This window comes from Hetaerina americana, unplaced genomic scaffold (genome assembly GCF_022747635.1).
Source record: "Hetaerina americana unplaced genomic scaffold, ioHetAmer1.1.p SCAF_2, whole genome shotgun sequence".
NCBI lineage: Eukaryota > Metazoa > Arthropoda > Insecta > Odonata > Calopterygidae > Hetaerina > Hetaerina americana.
In genome coordinates, this window is record NW_027286763.1 from 2,818,638 (window position 1) to 2,836,070 (window position 17,433).

The window sequence follows — 17,433 nt, forward strand, 5'->3', positions numbered from 1 at the left end:
AGTAATCGTTGATTTTTCGGCAGATTTTGACCGAATGCCTCACGATAAATTATTGTCAAAGTTTGATTCGTTTCCGTTGGATTTGATGACAAAACAATGTATAAAAAATTTTCTTTGAGGCAGAACTCAAAAAGTAAAATTAGGGGATACAATTTCAAATGAGGCGAGCGTTTTAGCAGAAGTTCCACAAGTCAGTGTTCTAGGGCCTTTACTCTTCCTTATTTACGTAAGCGATCTACCAAACAATTAACATTCCCAAATAAGACTCTTTGCTGATGAATACATTATATACAGACGGATAGAGCATGTAAATGAACACTTAATACTACAAATTAACATCGATCGCCTTGGTGACTGGGTTACAAATAATAATATGGGCATTAATATAAGTAAGAGTAAGCATATACATTTTTCAAATAAAAATATTGCAGAATAGGATATTTACACCCTCTTTGGAGAAAGAATCCCATGTACCAGTCATTTCAAATATTTAGGCATTTATCTAACTAGGGATCTTGGGTGGGGAGTCCAAGTAGATAATTTGACACGGAAGGCATTTAAAGTATTGCATTGGGTGATGAGAAATTTTAAACGAAGTAGCGTAGACACAAAAGAAAAAGCATTTAAGGCACTGGTTATCCCTATCCTAGAATACTCCTCCATAGTATGGGATCCAGATGAGGTGGGACATATTAAAAAGATTGAAAAAGTTCAAAGAAAGGCAGCAAGATATGTACTCGGAAGGCACAAAAGAACAGATAGTGTCGCAGAAATGTTAGATATACTGAAATGGGAGAGTTTGAAAAATAGAAGAAAAAGGAGTAGGTTAGGTGCGATGTATAGAATTGTTGAAAGATAATTCAAGGGAAGATAAATGGCAAGGGATAGAAAAGCCTAACTTTAAGGGAAAAAATGACCATAATTTCAAAATAAAAAAAGGACGCAAAAAACAAATAAGAAAAAATATTCTTTTTTAAACGGAACTATAATTGATTGGAACCAGCTGCCTGGAGGTTTGTTTGAGCCCTTTCCATCCAATTTTAGAAGTTTTAAGTGTAAATGTAAAGCAGCCACTGGGTAATAAACTTCATTTTAGTTGTTAAAATATTGTTTGCATGTGATATGGACGGCATTTTGTATGTGATGTGGAAGTGTCATTGTATTTAAAAATATTTGGTCTCTCATCTGTTTTTACTGTGCAATGTATGTAATTTTCGTTGTAAGAGTTACCTTTGACCAAACTTGACCGTTGCCACCAGGAAAATCGCCCAATTGCAACGTAAGTGAAAAATAAATAATAATAATAAAAAAAGAACACATTTTCAGAATGGGGAAGGGTGACTGCTTAGCAAACAGTGTGATGATCATGATGCTGCCATCCAGAAATGCATTTTTCTTTAGGAATAGTAAAAGATAGATCGGTGCAAAATTTTCTAATCGTCAGCACTCTACGCATCCCACAAAACATGGTCAATTAATGAATTGGGAAATCCTATTTAAAAAACTGGAAAATTAATTTTGAATGTATGATTCAAATGAATGCCATTATATCACTTCATTACACTTAGTCTCACACATATATGGTGTTGAATGATAGTTATCTATAAAGACATGCTAGTGCTCTCTCCTTTACTGAACATAAACCTCTTAATTAAGCACAATCAAAATTTACCTCTATAAAGAATTTCACACAAATGATTGCTTGTCATGTTCCAAGCATATTGAATTAAAGATGCAACTTCTGAGGGTGTTAAGACAGCACCTTTTGTTCACTTCTATTGAATGCAGTAAATGAAAAAAGATGTAACAGATTACTATTTTGCAGAGCCTTATTGAAAATTCATCTTATTGGGATGAAGTTTTTTTTTGGCTCTAGGATTCATTTTGTTTTGATTTTAATGCTGCAATTCATAATTGTAATGGATTTTTCCTTGTAGATTTACACCTCGGCCTCAAAATGCCTTGAAACGGGAGCTATGGTGGTTAACATCATATTGCATCAATTAATCTTCTCATGATCTCTCAGTTGTAGGTCACAATTTTCTCATGTTGCTTGCTCTTGAACAAAATGCAATTACAATCTGCCTCAATGCGTGAATTGCAGGAAAGTGCTCGGTGAATAACCTTTGAAACTTCACTATGGTGCTGCACAGATTACTTTGTTTGAACATCAGTTACATTACATTACAACATTTGAACCATTAGTCAGGGGCTTGGCCAACAATATAGCTTACCTTGAGTAGAGCTTCCAGTAAGTCAAATAGTTTCCTGCAACTTCTATTCACTTCTGACCTGCAGAAGTGTCTCCACTTGATCCATCCAATACAATTTCCTCAGCAGTAAAATACAACCATATACTATTTTTATTTAATGAATTTAACTTTTTTTTTCACTAGGAATGCCAAAATTTACCACTTGATCACTCAAAGACTCTAAATCAAACTAATAAGTTCAGATAAACTGGCATACTTTTCCTGAAGTTCATTCATTAATATGAGATTTCCCATAATAGAATAGTCTTCAGGTACACTTCATGCCTCTACATTGCTATATTGGGTGCTTACTTGTGGTTTAGTCATATGTCTTGATTTAAGATCCATAAAGGCCCATATTTGCCTAGATGCTGAATGTGGTTGGGCAATCGCAGACCTGCCATGCGTTGAATTTCTCAATGAAGGAGTGTCTCCTTTCCGTAGAATGGACAGTCATACTCAGGGCAAGGTAACACTTTGGTGAGGATTGGACTCTGTGGAGGCATTTACGTCCCCGTCTCCAACAGGTACCACCGTATCTGCAGCCCATACCCCTACTTCGAGGTCACTGCCTACGATAAGACATCAGCGGATGGGAAGGGAGGTAATTATGACGATAGGCAGTTCCAATGTCCACCATAAAATGTCTTCCTTACGACGTAAGGTCCAACAGGAGGGTGATGTTTTATCATTCACCTAATGGTGTATACCAGCAGATTGAAGAGTTATATAATAGATTGTGAAATTTTTGTCAGGGAATTGGGGTGGATTTCATAGACTTACGGCCTATCCTTGCATCATGTTGGGATCCTCTCAATTGTTTGAGAGTACATTATATGGTTGAGGCCTCACAGAAGGTAGCGACTAGAATTCAGGAACATATGAGGAGATTCACAAAAGAATTACAACAAGAATCCCAGCAAATGTAATGAAATATAAGACTTAGCACAAGAGAATGAGCAGGTAAATATAACTCATAGAGTAAGTAACATCAAAAAGGGGAATCACAATGAATTGATCAAGAATAAATGTAGAGACAATTAACGGACAAAGTTTGAAAAAAAATAGTCCAATTTTACCATATGATTAGAAGTATCGAAGATGATATAATAATAGGAACTGAGAGCTGGTTATCTCAAGACAATGATTCTGGAGACTTTGTTGATATCCTACGTGTTTCTTCCTGCATTTTATACTTCTTATTTAATAGACCCAACTTTTTAACAGTTATACAGCATGATTTGAATGTACTTATCCTGTTATTAAATGTTGCAGCATGTGAGAACTTTCTTTTGTGTGATTAGGTTTTGTCGAGTGCATGAACAAACTCATATTTGAGTAGAGGTAACGTGATTTGGTTTTATTCCAATTTGCGGGTGGTGACCTGGCACCCCCCACCACACGCCCTTGCGGTGGCTGATGGGGTATTGTTTAGATGTAGATGTTTAGGTGTTCGCATTTCAAACAACAGCAAACCCTTACCATAGAATTCAAGGTCTGTCTCAAAAGTAGTGTGACTTATTTCTTCCCAAATAGATGGGCAGCAGTTTCTCTGGATCGTTTTGAGGAAGGGGAGTCTCAGGAAACGCTTGGTGGCAGTGGCCTCCCAGCTTCTGAGGAGTGCGGATTGCTTGTCTGCAAAATCTCCATAACATGACCTCCTCATGCTCATTCATGGACTGGTTATTGGAACAGTGCTATGCCAACAAATTTAGCATTAAACTGGGCAAAACTGGGAAAGAGACACATGACAGGCAGCTTGTGGTGACAACGCCATAGGTAGATCGGGTGTTTCTGAGCGGCACAAATTGTTTCGAGAGGGTAGGGAAGAAGTAAAAGATGCCTCATGTTTCAGGATGCCCTTTGACCTCAAAAAGTGGCAAAAATCTTGAAAGAGTGAAGGCTTTGTTGGATATGAGTGTGGATCCAAATTTTTTAGACAATGCCCCGCCAGACTTCTTCCTCTTCTCCTGTCTCAAATCCATGCTGAAAGGACGTCACCACAGCTTGGTAGAAGCATTACAGCAGGCTGTGAAAAAGGAGCTCGGCAGCATTCTAGGCACTGCCTTCCAGGAGGCATACGAGGCGTGGAAAACACGCTGGCATTGGTGTGCGGTCACAGGAAGGAGCTACTTCGAAGTCTTTTGAATGAATCAATCAATTCTGGCAATAAATTTTTTAATTGACTCAGTCCTACTACTTTTGGGACAGACCTTGTATGCAACAGCAATGAGGAGAGCATTAGGGATATCATGAGGCAAAGATTACCCCCTCATCCAAGGATTCAAAAATGCTTTATCATATTCATCACTCGTACTGAAAAACAAAACCTTCTTTCCTTTGGTTTGAGTGAAAAATCATCATTTTTCTAATATGCTATGCTAAAGTAGAGCTTACCTAGTTTAATTCAAATTCCCAGCTGTGTTGATTTGAATAGTTATAATTATCATATTTTCAAAACTTCCAATGGCTAGGTTGACATTTCACAATCCCTCTAATACCATACCCAGAGATACGTACATAATTCGAGGAAGGATTATAATTAATAGATAAATGTAAAAAGCAAGTACTCAACCTGAAGGTTGGAATCAAACACAGATTTTAAAGAGCAGATGAAGGGAAGTACCAGGAATGACATTAGGAAGGTTCTTGGATTCCATCCACACTTCTCTTTGGCTCGGGAGCTGGGTTTGGTTGGATTGGGAAAAAATGGAAAATCAACCATATTTCCAAGTTTGGGCACCACCAACATGTACACATATGCTGCATATCTTAATGCTTACTCATCTTCATCAAGATCTACAGTGCTGTATTGAAGAAAAAGGCTAGCATTAAATCTAAGCCACAATCTGCTCGACTTACATCTTTTCAAGTAAATAAATGAAGCCACTTTATAAATAAACGGAAGGTTGTATTAACTTCATTAAACTTAGCACATATGTTGCATCATAAATTATTTTATTACTCTATACTACATAAATCACAGTTTCATAGGAAATCATATAATACCCAAAAGATAATCAGTTCTTCACTGTAATGACTCAAATGTTGTCACACGATCCTATGGAGCACAGTTACTAATTTGACTCTTTCTTCAGAAAGTATCCAAAGACAGGGTTACAAAATTCTTTTAATGTACCTTGTGAAGGAATGTTTTATGCACGATTAGTTTAAAATTGATACAAGAAGTCCACTATAAATTGTTCATTTTACCTCCAATAGCAAGTTCACTGATAAAGCAGATATAGTATGTTCTTAGTACAGGACCTTGATGAGGGAAAACATAAATTGACTTGCATAAAATCTACTTCTTTAAAACAAGAAAGAGATCCTAATAGCATGGCACAGGACCAAATCCATTATTAATATTGTCTTTTTCAAATCATAAAATAAATTGTTAAAGACAAAGACAGCAGCTTTAATCTCATTTTGTATTAATATCTTCCCAATAAAAATAACTATCAATTTCTGAAATAAAATTTTCTATACGACTCCTTTCAGATAAATAACTCAACCAAAACTTACCCATTCACTAACATCATCAACAAATGAATGTACCTCATTTCCAGAAAAAAATCCATCAGCATTCAAAAGAAAGGCTTAGGAATTCATAACTTGGTTATTGAAACCAAGTGACATAAGGAATTCTTTCAGCGTACAATGGAGCACCAGAACATTGTGGCAAGTATATATCCTTATGTCTACCAACAATTAAAAATCATCACAAGCCCAATGTGTATGACACTTCTTTTCCCTGACAGGCAACCATTAGCCTCATAAAGCTTAATAAATCTATGATAATGGTGACAAGAGAAGAAATTAAGATATGAGAGCATAGAATGGCTCATTAATCCACAAGGCTTGGATTATACTGCAGTGGAACAAGCAATGGCAATATACATACATGTATATATAAGCAATTATAAATTCATCCACACAGGTATATATCCTAAATATCACAGAACTAAGTTTTGAGGCTCATAAATATTAATTCTAATATACAGAACACTGAGTGCATCTAAATGCGTTAAGTGGAAATATTTCATTCTATGCCGTTGATGAGCATACATATAAAGTGGCTCATTGGATTGGCCATGTAAAAAACTGTAAGCCTAATGATACAGCTTTTCAAAGAGAGATTGAAGTCATCAACATCAAGCTCACCTTTTCTACTGACTGCCATCATAACAGCAATTTTACCTTTAATGTTGCCTGCCTGATGTGATCAATGGTAACACTTCAAAGTGAGATCAACAACTTCAGTTACTTCAACTTCTAGAAATATGTTATCAACAATGTAATACGAAAAGTTTACCTAATAACAAAAGTTGTCACTTTTATGTAACATGCCCTCTCGACAAAAGTCAGCATGCTCGATAGAATTCCAACATTAAGTCTCTCCACAAAATAATACAGTCAAAGCAAAAACACAAACGCCCAAATAATAAAGCGCCTGTGTACTGAAAAAACTATGGCTAGACTTGCAAATGCAGCTGCTCCCCTCAATCACCTCCCACACAGGAGATCAATCAATTGGCAATTTACTGACATGAACTGCAGGAAGATGATTCAAATAGCTCTAGCAATCCACTCGCTGATCACTGGACAGATATCTTCTCCTCCTTAACTGTAGCAGTCTTAGTTGTTCCCTCAGAAATAGGCAAACTGAGGTTAGGCAGTGGGGCAACTATCTCTGGGATTGGATCTCGCCAATACATGAAATTGGTGAAGTCCTCGGATGATGAGTTGTCCTCTGGCAATGGAGGAAACATCTGGTCCACTATGTAGCTCATGTTGGAGTACCTGTTCAAAAACAAAGTGAAATCCATGAAAGTCAACTGGAATTGAACTAAACCTACATTCCATTATTTGCCTAAACACACACACTCCCAGGCGGTGCTTATTAAGAATTTCAAATTGGAAAGTTTAGCAAGATGTGATCTCACCAAACTTATGCAACAGAATTAGCTGAAAAGAGAGTGCAAACAACTATACAAAACTATTGCACTAGTGCAATATTATGCAACCTCTAAAATGGTAAGGATCACAGAAGATACTGACTGAGGAAATTAAAATGCACCAGGGATTGTCGTTTTTTTAACCAAGCATTCAATCTTTCTTTGAAAGGTGATTTTCACTTTTTTTTTTATTGCAATGTTTAGGAAACAAAATTAAGAACCTGAAAGATAAGCCTTTATGACAATTAAATTATGGTAGTTGAGCAAGTTGTAAGAGTCACAGCAGGATTGTCCATCTATGTCAACAAGCACTGACCACTCCAAAGAACACCACAGAGCCACATGCATGATTCCATTGCACAGTATTGGAATATGAGAAACATTCCATCATCTTCATTTTTGATTGTGCTTTACTTTTTTAAATTGACACCTAGTTCACCGTCAGGAAAAAAGTAACATTTTAGGGCCATCAAAATTTAATTAAACATTCTGCTTGAAACAATTTTGCATTTAATTTATATACTTTTTCTTAGGAGCCATGGCATAAATATTTGCACAGGCTTCACTTCCGCAAGCTGTATCAGATTAATTTATATTTTGTATTATATTTTAATTTTTCTAACGCACATCCATTGCTGGTGACTTTAGCAGGTTTAATAAATTGCAACATCACACTTTCCTAATAAACATCACTCTAATCCTTTGCAATGCACATGATTGTGGAGGATTAACAAAAGGAGAGACAAGATGGTTTGGCATAACAATAAATGTTAAATAGTTACTCATGTAAACCATGATAAAGATATTCCTGTTAAATATTACAAATTTGTTTATTTCTTTTAGTTCCTTTTAGTTTAAACAGTTCCCATGAAAAAATTACATTAGATCATAATTGCAAAATTCATAAATTTGCAAAAGTATATTGACTTATAAGTCAATATATTTTGCTGGGGGGGCATCGAGATGGTGCGGGGGCTAACGTACTGGCTTCCCACCCTGAGGGCGCGGGTTCAAATCCCGGCGGTGTTGAATATTTTTCAGAGGTATCTCGATCCCTACTTGAGGTGCTTTGTGGAGGGCACTTTGAGTGAGTACGGCGTCCGTCGGATGGGACGTTAAGCTGCGGACCCCTTGGCGCCTTTCGTAAAGAGTAGGCTAATGCCGACGCCGGGTTTCTCTCCACCCTTCATCCTTTCCTGTCCTTCCCCTATGGCGCAAATGACCTTAGCTGTCGGTCGCCTCCCCTCAAAACTACTACTATTTTGCTGGAGGAGGTTGAAGAGAGGTCTGCAATATTTACAGCATCTAAAGTGAGATTTGGGACATCCCATTTTACTTTTTCTGCTTGCGATAAAGGAGAAAATATTGTTTTCATTCAAAAGTTTTCCTCGATATTACAACCAAAACATAGATTTGGGGTTACCTGAGCACATTTTGACCAGTTTCAGAATGTCTGTCCGAGGGCGTGTAATAGGTTTTTGTGAGCACAAAACTGAAAAAATATTAATTTGAATGGTATAAAATTTAATATTTGTGATTTCTATTAACATAAGATGAAAAGACTAGATTTTGGACAAAATATATACACAAAGTTTGAAGTGACTATTAAGGGCATTTTTTTCCACAGGTGACAGTGATGCCATTCGGAAAAAACTATTTAAAAAGAATGTAAAATCTGACGTCAAGGTTTCATTAAAACTTACATGAATTTCCATGAAGAACCATTAGATTTTCATCATTTAAATATGAAAGGATTGGGTTATCAGCCTGGAAATAAAACCATTCTAAGGATAAGCAGGCTGCCTAGCACAACAATCTACCAAAATTCCCTTAACCCTCTTTGTGCGGCGGGCCGATATATATCGGCTTTCGTATCCATGGCGAAAAGTGCGGCGGGCCGATATATCGGCTATTGCATAGGCTATTGTTTAAATCGCTGTTACTTATGGTTTTTTCTTTAATATTTTATGGTTTTTGTGCTATCGATAGGGTGAATTCCACACAATAAAATAACACATTTTTTATTAGAAATTTTAAATGCTTTTCAAAAAGTATACTTCTTACTATAATTTTACGTTCAGTTTTGTACATGTCGGGAAGCTCAGCCTAATTGTCTGCTCGTTTTTTTTCTGAGTGGTCTTTCCACTATGAAAAGCCACTGAAAGGCTAATTATCTGTTTTCATCTGTAATCTCTCGAATGTGTTATGGTGTGGTGGTGTTGATATATAACTGCTTATTCAGACCTTGTTGATAAGATGGAAATGAGAGCACTGCTTTGTAATCATTTTGGTTTCTCTTGCCAATCATTTGTGCCCAGTGTATGGGATTACATTGTCAGCAGTTCTCTGTAAGTTAGAACTTCGTTTTTTTCTGCCTTTAGATTGTAAGCACATTGCCGCAGTCTCAAGGAAAGGGGAAAAGTCCCAATTTGACTCAGTGAGATCAGCCTTTTCAACAAAATCGAACTATGCAGAGGCTGACCAAAAAATTTGCAATTCACTGGTTTTTCTTTATTTATTTATAATTTTTTCTGTGTCTTTTTGATTCTTTCTTAAATTTAAATATGGTAGATTTATTGAAAAATGTTTTTAAAAAATATTAGTATTGTATCGAAATATTATTGCTAAAAAAATATTCTTCAAATTTATAATACTGTAACAATTACATTTATTTTTCAGATGATGTAAATGTATAACATCATTATTAACTACAATATTTTATTTTAAAATAAAAAAAACTGCATATGGATATCTAAACAAATAACTTCATAATGTTTTTTTTCCTAAGGTGATACATTTTCTTAAATTACCCTTCGCACTTCTCACTAGTACCCCTGGAATCCCCACCGCACTAAGAGGGTTAAAGGACATTTTGCCTTTGGTATTTGATCAATATGACCACTTTTCTAAAGTCCACTTTTTTCTATTATTTCCCATGTTTCATAGCTCAATGCTTTCATTCTTGGAATATCCTCATTTTCTTATACCTATACACCCCATAGATTGATTTTTCCCAACTTTGTTCACCATTTATCATATCTTGAATAAAATGTCATTTATGTTAGGACTTTTGAGTGTTTTATAGCCCTCTGGAATGTGGTCACCAAAGAAACTGCAGTTCCTCTCCAGGCTTATTCTCCTCAATAGGATGAATGCTAGAATATCATGATACCCCAGAAGATAAAAGATTTCTAAAAAACCATCTATTCAGCGATGCACTGTACAAGGAACTGATTTTTTGAGTATTCCTTCATTATGCAGAGACAGAAAAGAAACCTTATAATAAACACAGGTAACACATGTGTTAACTGCCAACAATGCAATAGCTGTCCTTATCTTTGGACGAAAAAATGAAAACTGTACGGAGAAAATAATGTGCAGGCCAAATCCGATTATTTAGTACTTTGAAAGGATGTATTCCATATTCCTTTTAGACTGAAAATTTATTCTTGGGTTGCAAGCACTAACGAAAAGGGATTGAAGATAAAAATGCATACTAGAGAGTGGATCTGGAGTTAATTTACTGCCATAAGGTATACATTTGTAATCTAACTGAAAGGAGAAAATAAAATGGATGAAAAGGAAGGGAAAACGTGTTGCTACGCATGGCACGGGAAGGGGGAAGTTTTTTGAGGAATATTTGAAGTTGGTGAAAGAGATGCTGATTGGGAGTGTGTAGCTGGAAACTGTCATTTTGGAGACGCCAGGGAAGAGAAGGAGAGGGAGGACAAGAAAATAACCATTTTTGATGGCACAAAAGAAGGCATCATGATTTGGGGCATGATTAAATGTAATTTCATTGATTTTTGTAGTAAAAATTTCTTAAAAAAGCTATGTGTCTAAGAATACCTGGACACTATGTAATAGCTTTCAAGGTCCATCTAAACTCCACCTCTGGCCAGTACATTATTCCTAATGATGATCATCAAATATTGCTAGAGCAGAGTCCTCAATGCCCAAAAATATTTTAACATCTTTCAGTGATTGAATAAAATATCAAAGAGGCCTCACTTTCGATAATAACTTACAAAAATATGAACCTATATAAAATATAAAAAAGATTATAACCTACAAGGACATAAAATGTGGTATGCCCCCAAGAGGGAGTTTCAAAAAGAAAAGCCAAACAAAACCTTGTATGCACATACTACACATATTAATTATTATATTACTGGGCAAGAGTAAAAGAGATATAAATATAGTTTTGGTAGATTGTCAGTAAATATGTACAGCACATACTTGCAAGTTTTGAAAAATTTTCTAGGGATTTACTGCAGTAAAAGCTATTCCATGCCCTCATATTTTTAATGGAAGTTTAACTCACTCATAAATTGATGTCATATGTTGCAATATTGCAGAATGGTTACCTAAGTCTTGTGCATTTAACTGGTCAAAACTGAAAAGTAAGCCTAATGCTCTAGTAAAATGCATTGCAGTTATACATGAATATCATATGATAATCAAGTGAACCATAGAACTTTCAAACATTGAGTTCCTATTTCATTTTTGTTAGACCATTCACTCACACAAATCCAGGATCTTAAAATGAATTTCAATTATAAGACATAACATTTGAACAAGGCCATAGCACCGAAATGGCTGAGGAAAGACTGACACACAAGATACTAATGGGGTAACTACACAACCAAGACAAACAAACACTACATTCACCGAAAACCATGCAAAACATTGATCTCCACGCAGACAAAACAAAGTATGGCATCCAGGAATTAGTAAGGAAAAAAAGTACAGATTATGAGAAACTGAAGTGAGTAGGAAGAAGCCAAGTTATTAGAAAGAATGACCAAATTGAAAACAAATTTTGGGCACTCAGACAGAGAGCATTCTTCTGATGAAGTGAAAGAGGAAAGGGAAATGTTTGGATGGAGAAGGCCATGCGTGATTCAGCATCCTATTCTTACCCATGTGCCGGCCAATTGCGTGCAGGGTTGAGTCAAAATATTCAATTGCCATTTACTCCATCACTCAAATGAGTGCAACTGGAGCGGATTGAGCTCGGGGGCATGAGGTGCCATCTTAGTGAGGGGTGGAAAAAGGTCATCCACAATATAACTTTGGCCTGAGTAGCTGTGAAAACAAAATGAAGCCCCCCTTCCCATTAGCCCTAAGAGAAAATTTGTGAGGGGGCCAAAAGATGCTTGCTTATGTGTGTGTTTAAATGCTCACAGTTGTGAACTTTTCGCACAACCAAATGAGCCAAGTCTCAGCCTTTCCAAAGAGCTCAGCCAAGTAGACTTGCCCTAAAACACATGGGCGTATTTCAGCTTGAGAAGACTGAAGATCAGGTGCAAGCACCATCAACGAAGTGCAACGCCTAAACTGGGCAGTCTTCTGTCTACCACGTATCGACTTTATTTTTACCCATCCAAAAAATTGTGAGACTTGTGAAAAACATACATAGGCAAAATAAAGAATCAGGAAGAGAAGAAGAACAAAGCATTAAGTAAGTAACTGATTCAAAATCAACCCTACTTTGGTCATGCAAAAGTAATATAAAATATAAGGGCTGTTAATGCACAAATTATACATAACTATTACTTATGATGAATAGTATTATATTATCCAGGAATGAATAACACTACCAGATGAACCTATCAAAAACACAGTGAACAATACAATTCAATTATCAAAATTGAATACTCAGCATAACCATTCTAATTCTAAATTGTTTCGGCTGCTCAGCATGCAATAATACCATTTTGGTACCACACATTACCCAAGCTGTGGTGCCAGGTATATCTCTTTTACTTGAAGAATATGGAAGTCATATGATTTGCCGAAAATTGTGAAGTGGAATGCAAAACAAGCTCAAATTTACCCAAATGTAATAAATCCAAATGCTACCAAAACTTATGTGGCAAACTACAACACAAAAGTTACCTTCCTGGATAATTGTATCATCACCATTTTCATTTACAAACTCCAATATATATACATATATATATATATATATATATATATATATATATATATATATATATATATATATATATATATATATATATATACATATATATATACATATATATATACATATATATATACATATATATATATACATATATATATACATATATATATATACATATATATATATATATATATATATATATATATATATATATATATATATATATATATAAACACGGATGTAGATTTGTAGATTATAGAGACACAAAGAAAGGACACTCACAGCATGTTATTTGATGTTTCTACAGCTCGGCTGTCGTCTTCAGAATGGCATTCTCAGGGAAGAGCGGAGAGGACGTGTGCGGGGGAGAGGTGGGGGAGGGAGGGAGAGGTAAGGGACAAATAGGAAATGAACAAGGGGGTGGGGGGGATATGTAGGCAGCCAATTGATGCATTCAGTGGGCTTGGTTTAGCCCGGGGGGTTTGAATGATTGGGCCACCAAGATATGCGCCATCTCGCGGGTTCTCACCTCTTCGATGATATTTTCCTCCTTTGGTCCCATGGACGCGAGACCTTATCCTCTTTCATTTCCTCTCTCAACTCCTCCTCCTCAGTATCATTCACTTCTTCTATATCCGACTCGAATATCACTTTCCTAAATATCGACATTCACCTCCAAAACAATATGTTCCCCACCTCAGTCCACATTAAACCAACTAATAAGCAACAATATCTTCATTTCGACAGCTGCCATCCACCTCATACAAAGCGCTCCATCCCATTCTCACTCTCTATCCGTGGCTTCCGTCTCTGCAACAACACCCCCTCCCAACAGAAATACTTGGACCAGCTGCATGACTCTCTCAGAAAATGTGGGTACCCTGAAAAACTACTAAATAGTAAAATCCTCAAACCATCAACCCAATACACTCCCCTCCCCAAACCAAACCGCCCAAAATGCCCTAATCTTATCACCACTTTCTTCCCTGGAACACACAAAATTAAACATTTAATCCGTGACCTCTTCCCAATATTAATAACACTCAGTCCACATCACTTTTATTCCCACATTGTCCCTCTGTTTCGTTTAAACGCCCGTCGAACTTGCGAGACATCTTCAAGTCCACAAAACCAGCTGCGAGCACCCCCGTCTCTTACCCACCCCTGTCTGCACTATGCAAACACCCACGCTGCAAATGCTGTCATCTCTTAAGACCCTCCCCCTCCCTCAGTACCAACTCCCAACCGCTCGCCACCTGTACCTCAAAAAATATTATGTATCGCCTCTCCTGTAACTTCTGCCCTGCCTTCTACGTGGGCGAATGCACGACCGCACTTTCCCTCGGCATGAATCACCACCGATATTCCACCAAATCTCCCACCTTCCTTAATTATCCCATCCCTACTCACACTGCTTCTCACAATCAATCCTTTGACGACTGCTTCTCCATTTCGGTGATTGAAATCCTTCCCAAATCTGCGAGTATAATAGAGGTGAGAACCCGCGAGATGGCGCATATCTGGGTGGCCCAATCATTTAAACCCCCCGGGCTGAACCAAGCCCACTGAATGCATCATATGGCTGCCTACATATTCCCCCCACCCCCTTGTTCACTTCCTATTGGTCCCTTACCTCTCCCTCCCTCCCCCACCTCTCCCCCGCACATCCTCTCCGCTCTTCCCCAAGAACGCCATTCTGAAGACGACAGCCGAGCTGTCGAAACGTCAAATAACATATTGAGAGTGTCCTTTCTTTGTGTCTCTATATTCTACAAATCTACATCGGTGTTTTTATATATTTGTGCGTCGCCGAAGAGCGTTCCATTTCGAAGATATTTTTATATATATATATGTATAAACTCCTTGTGCAAATACATCTAGGAGTGGCAGAAATAAAAGGCCACTTTGATACATACATAGCATTTTTACAACCATACTGAATGTCGCAAACATTCTGGACTCCATTATAGATGAAAATTACTTAACAAGGGAAGAATGCATGACTAATATGAACGGAAATGGCTTGAGCAAAGCAATACTCTCTAATCTCAAGGACAAAAGTCGTTTGAGATGCATAATCAATGTCAACCACAACAGCCCCTCATATCATGCACAATTCTACAAATTCATGAGTGCCCAACACACATTCTTCCGCTCTTTCCTCTTATTCAGATTCAAGTATCATGGAATTTTAGAATCAAAATGTATAATGAAGGGAAATTTTGTGCACATTTCAATTAATAACATAAAACTTTGTAGTTATTAAACAACACTAACGAAAGTAGGACTGTATTTTACTTATGAGAATTAATAACAGAAGTTGAAAGATCAAAAATTCCAAACTTACGAGGACTGAAAAGTTTGCGTAAGCTCATGTTTAAGCTCTCCTTTATGATTAATGGTAAAGATGCGAACAATTGGAATTCCAACAGCACGATACGCCCACACATCCTGTCAGTGAAGAGAATTTGTCAGATTTAGTAAATGTGAATAGAACACTTTCATACATTTAAAATTTATGGCATTGAACCAAATGTACTATAACTCGAATGGCCCCCTGAGCTAAGCTTCCAAAGTGACACGTAAAAGTCATAGTGATGCAAGTTACTCAAAGGACAACAGTGTTATTTCTCAGATGACTAGGACGAATTACAAGGACTTAATCCCAAGAACTGATGACATAATGGGTTATGATATGATTTCAAAACTTCATTATCATTAATTTTTTTAGCAATATTATAAATTGATACTTTTGACATAAAAAAAAATAATGTTTCAATTTTACTGCTTACAAAGTTAAGAATTACCATAAAAATTAAAAAAAAAAGACTACAACCATCCACAGTTTAACACTTAAAATGTTTTATTATATTCTCTAGTAGTGACGAATAAGGAAAATAATGACAAAATAATGCAGATAAATGGCTTCCATCATTGACTTCATTTAAAGAACCATTTGCTTTGGGCTTTTTGTACTCGTCTCAAGAGTTCAAAGTAACGGGCAGAACATTATGAACTTTGTAATGTATACAGCACAAAGGTTACTAAGTGTTTTACATTCAAGGTCCCATTATGAATCAGCAATTTTTCCTGGTCACCCAGGAAAGAGAAACACAGTAAATATTTACATCCTCACAGCAGAGCAAAATCTACAATGCCACTTTGTATTTATTGTGACTCAAAGTTTTGAATTCCAAAATCCATTAACTATATCATTTTCACTTACATTATTGAAGATATGTGAATTTTCACAAGAAAAAACAATTGGTAACCTACCATAATAAATGCCATGCGGAAAGATGGCAAAGTATCAGCTATTTTTTTAGATAGAATATTTCAGTGCAAACTATCGAAAGTTTTCATTCTTTGGATGAAATTATCATATATTTTATTTATTTATTCAGTATAAGTCCGAAAACAGCGCATTCTGGCCTTTACATCGAACTATTAACAACGATAACAATGAACACATTTACAAACAACCAAGCCCTAGGTGGAGAAAAACTCACCCAGGCGGGAATCGAACCCGCGACCCTTGGAATGGCAGACGAGGACGTTACCCCGCCGCCACCGGGGTCGGCTCGCTCGGTATATTCTGTTAATTTGCTCAAAATGCTATTAAATCAAAACAATGTTCCATATTTATTCTTTTATTACCAGGAGAATATTTCACAACACTACCCAGAAGCAACTGCTCCAATATTTGATTATGGCTATTAATAAACTTCCTCGTGCCTTCACCAGCAATGTTTGACATTCACTCTATCACTATGCCCTGTTACAACTTCAAACATTTAGGCTATTTGTTTAACAATACTAAATGTATTCCACCCACAACATAAAGTGACTAAAATACTAGTAATTAAACCTTTTCTGTGTATATATCTATTGGCTCAGCAGATTCTATTGGTATCAACAACTTCTGGCCAAGGAAGCTGGACATAACTGCCTCCAATGAAAATTTTATTTAAGTCAAGAGGGTCAATGAAAGAGGCATCAATCAACTCAGGAAGTTTAATCAACATGTGATGATGATCATTTCAGATCTGTAACCCAACTACGACACTAATAAGAAAGATGTACTCTGTTAAAATACGGTGTTGTTCAATGGAATACATGCTTCCCCAGTAAAAAGGGCAGTACTACTTTGAGCCAGAAGAAAGATTCATTGATTGCATACAAAAAACTTCTTTCTAATTAACCAAATTGTATGGTTGCTATGCATTTAATTCACTAGGTAATTCCTTCTAAAAAAAGCTGCTTATGACAAGCCGTTAATAAAGGTTTTCTA

The 17,433-nt window shown here is 36.5% G+C and overlaps 1 protein-coding gene across 7 annotated transcripts in view; it reads right to left on the bottom strand.

Moving 5' to 3' along the window:
- Nucleotides 1-5,191: 5,191 nt before the first annotated feature.
- Lpin (phosphatidate phosphatase LPIN) overlaps nt 5,192-17,433 on the bottom strand; it is a 108,543-nt gene continuing 96,301 nt past the window's right edge. For 6 of the 7 annotated variants that reach the window (XM_071584841.1, XM_071584844.1, XM_071584843.1 and 3 more), the window contains 2 exons: nt 15,490-15,593; nt 5,192-7,055 (listed from right to left, as the gene is read on the bottom strand). In XM_071584841.1, coding sequence (XP_071440942.1) covers nt 6,851-7,055; nt 15,490-15,593 — 309 coding nt within the window. In that variant the 3' untranslated portion in view covers nt 5,192-6,850. Of the gene's footprint in view, nt 7,056-12,132; nt 12,299-15,489; nt 15,594-17,433 lie in introns of all 7 variants that reach the window. The other variant, XR_011700650.1, reaches the window with a different exon arrangement.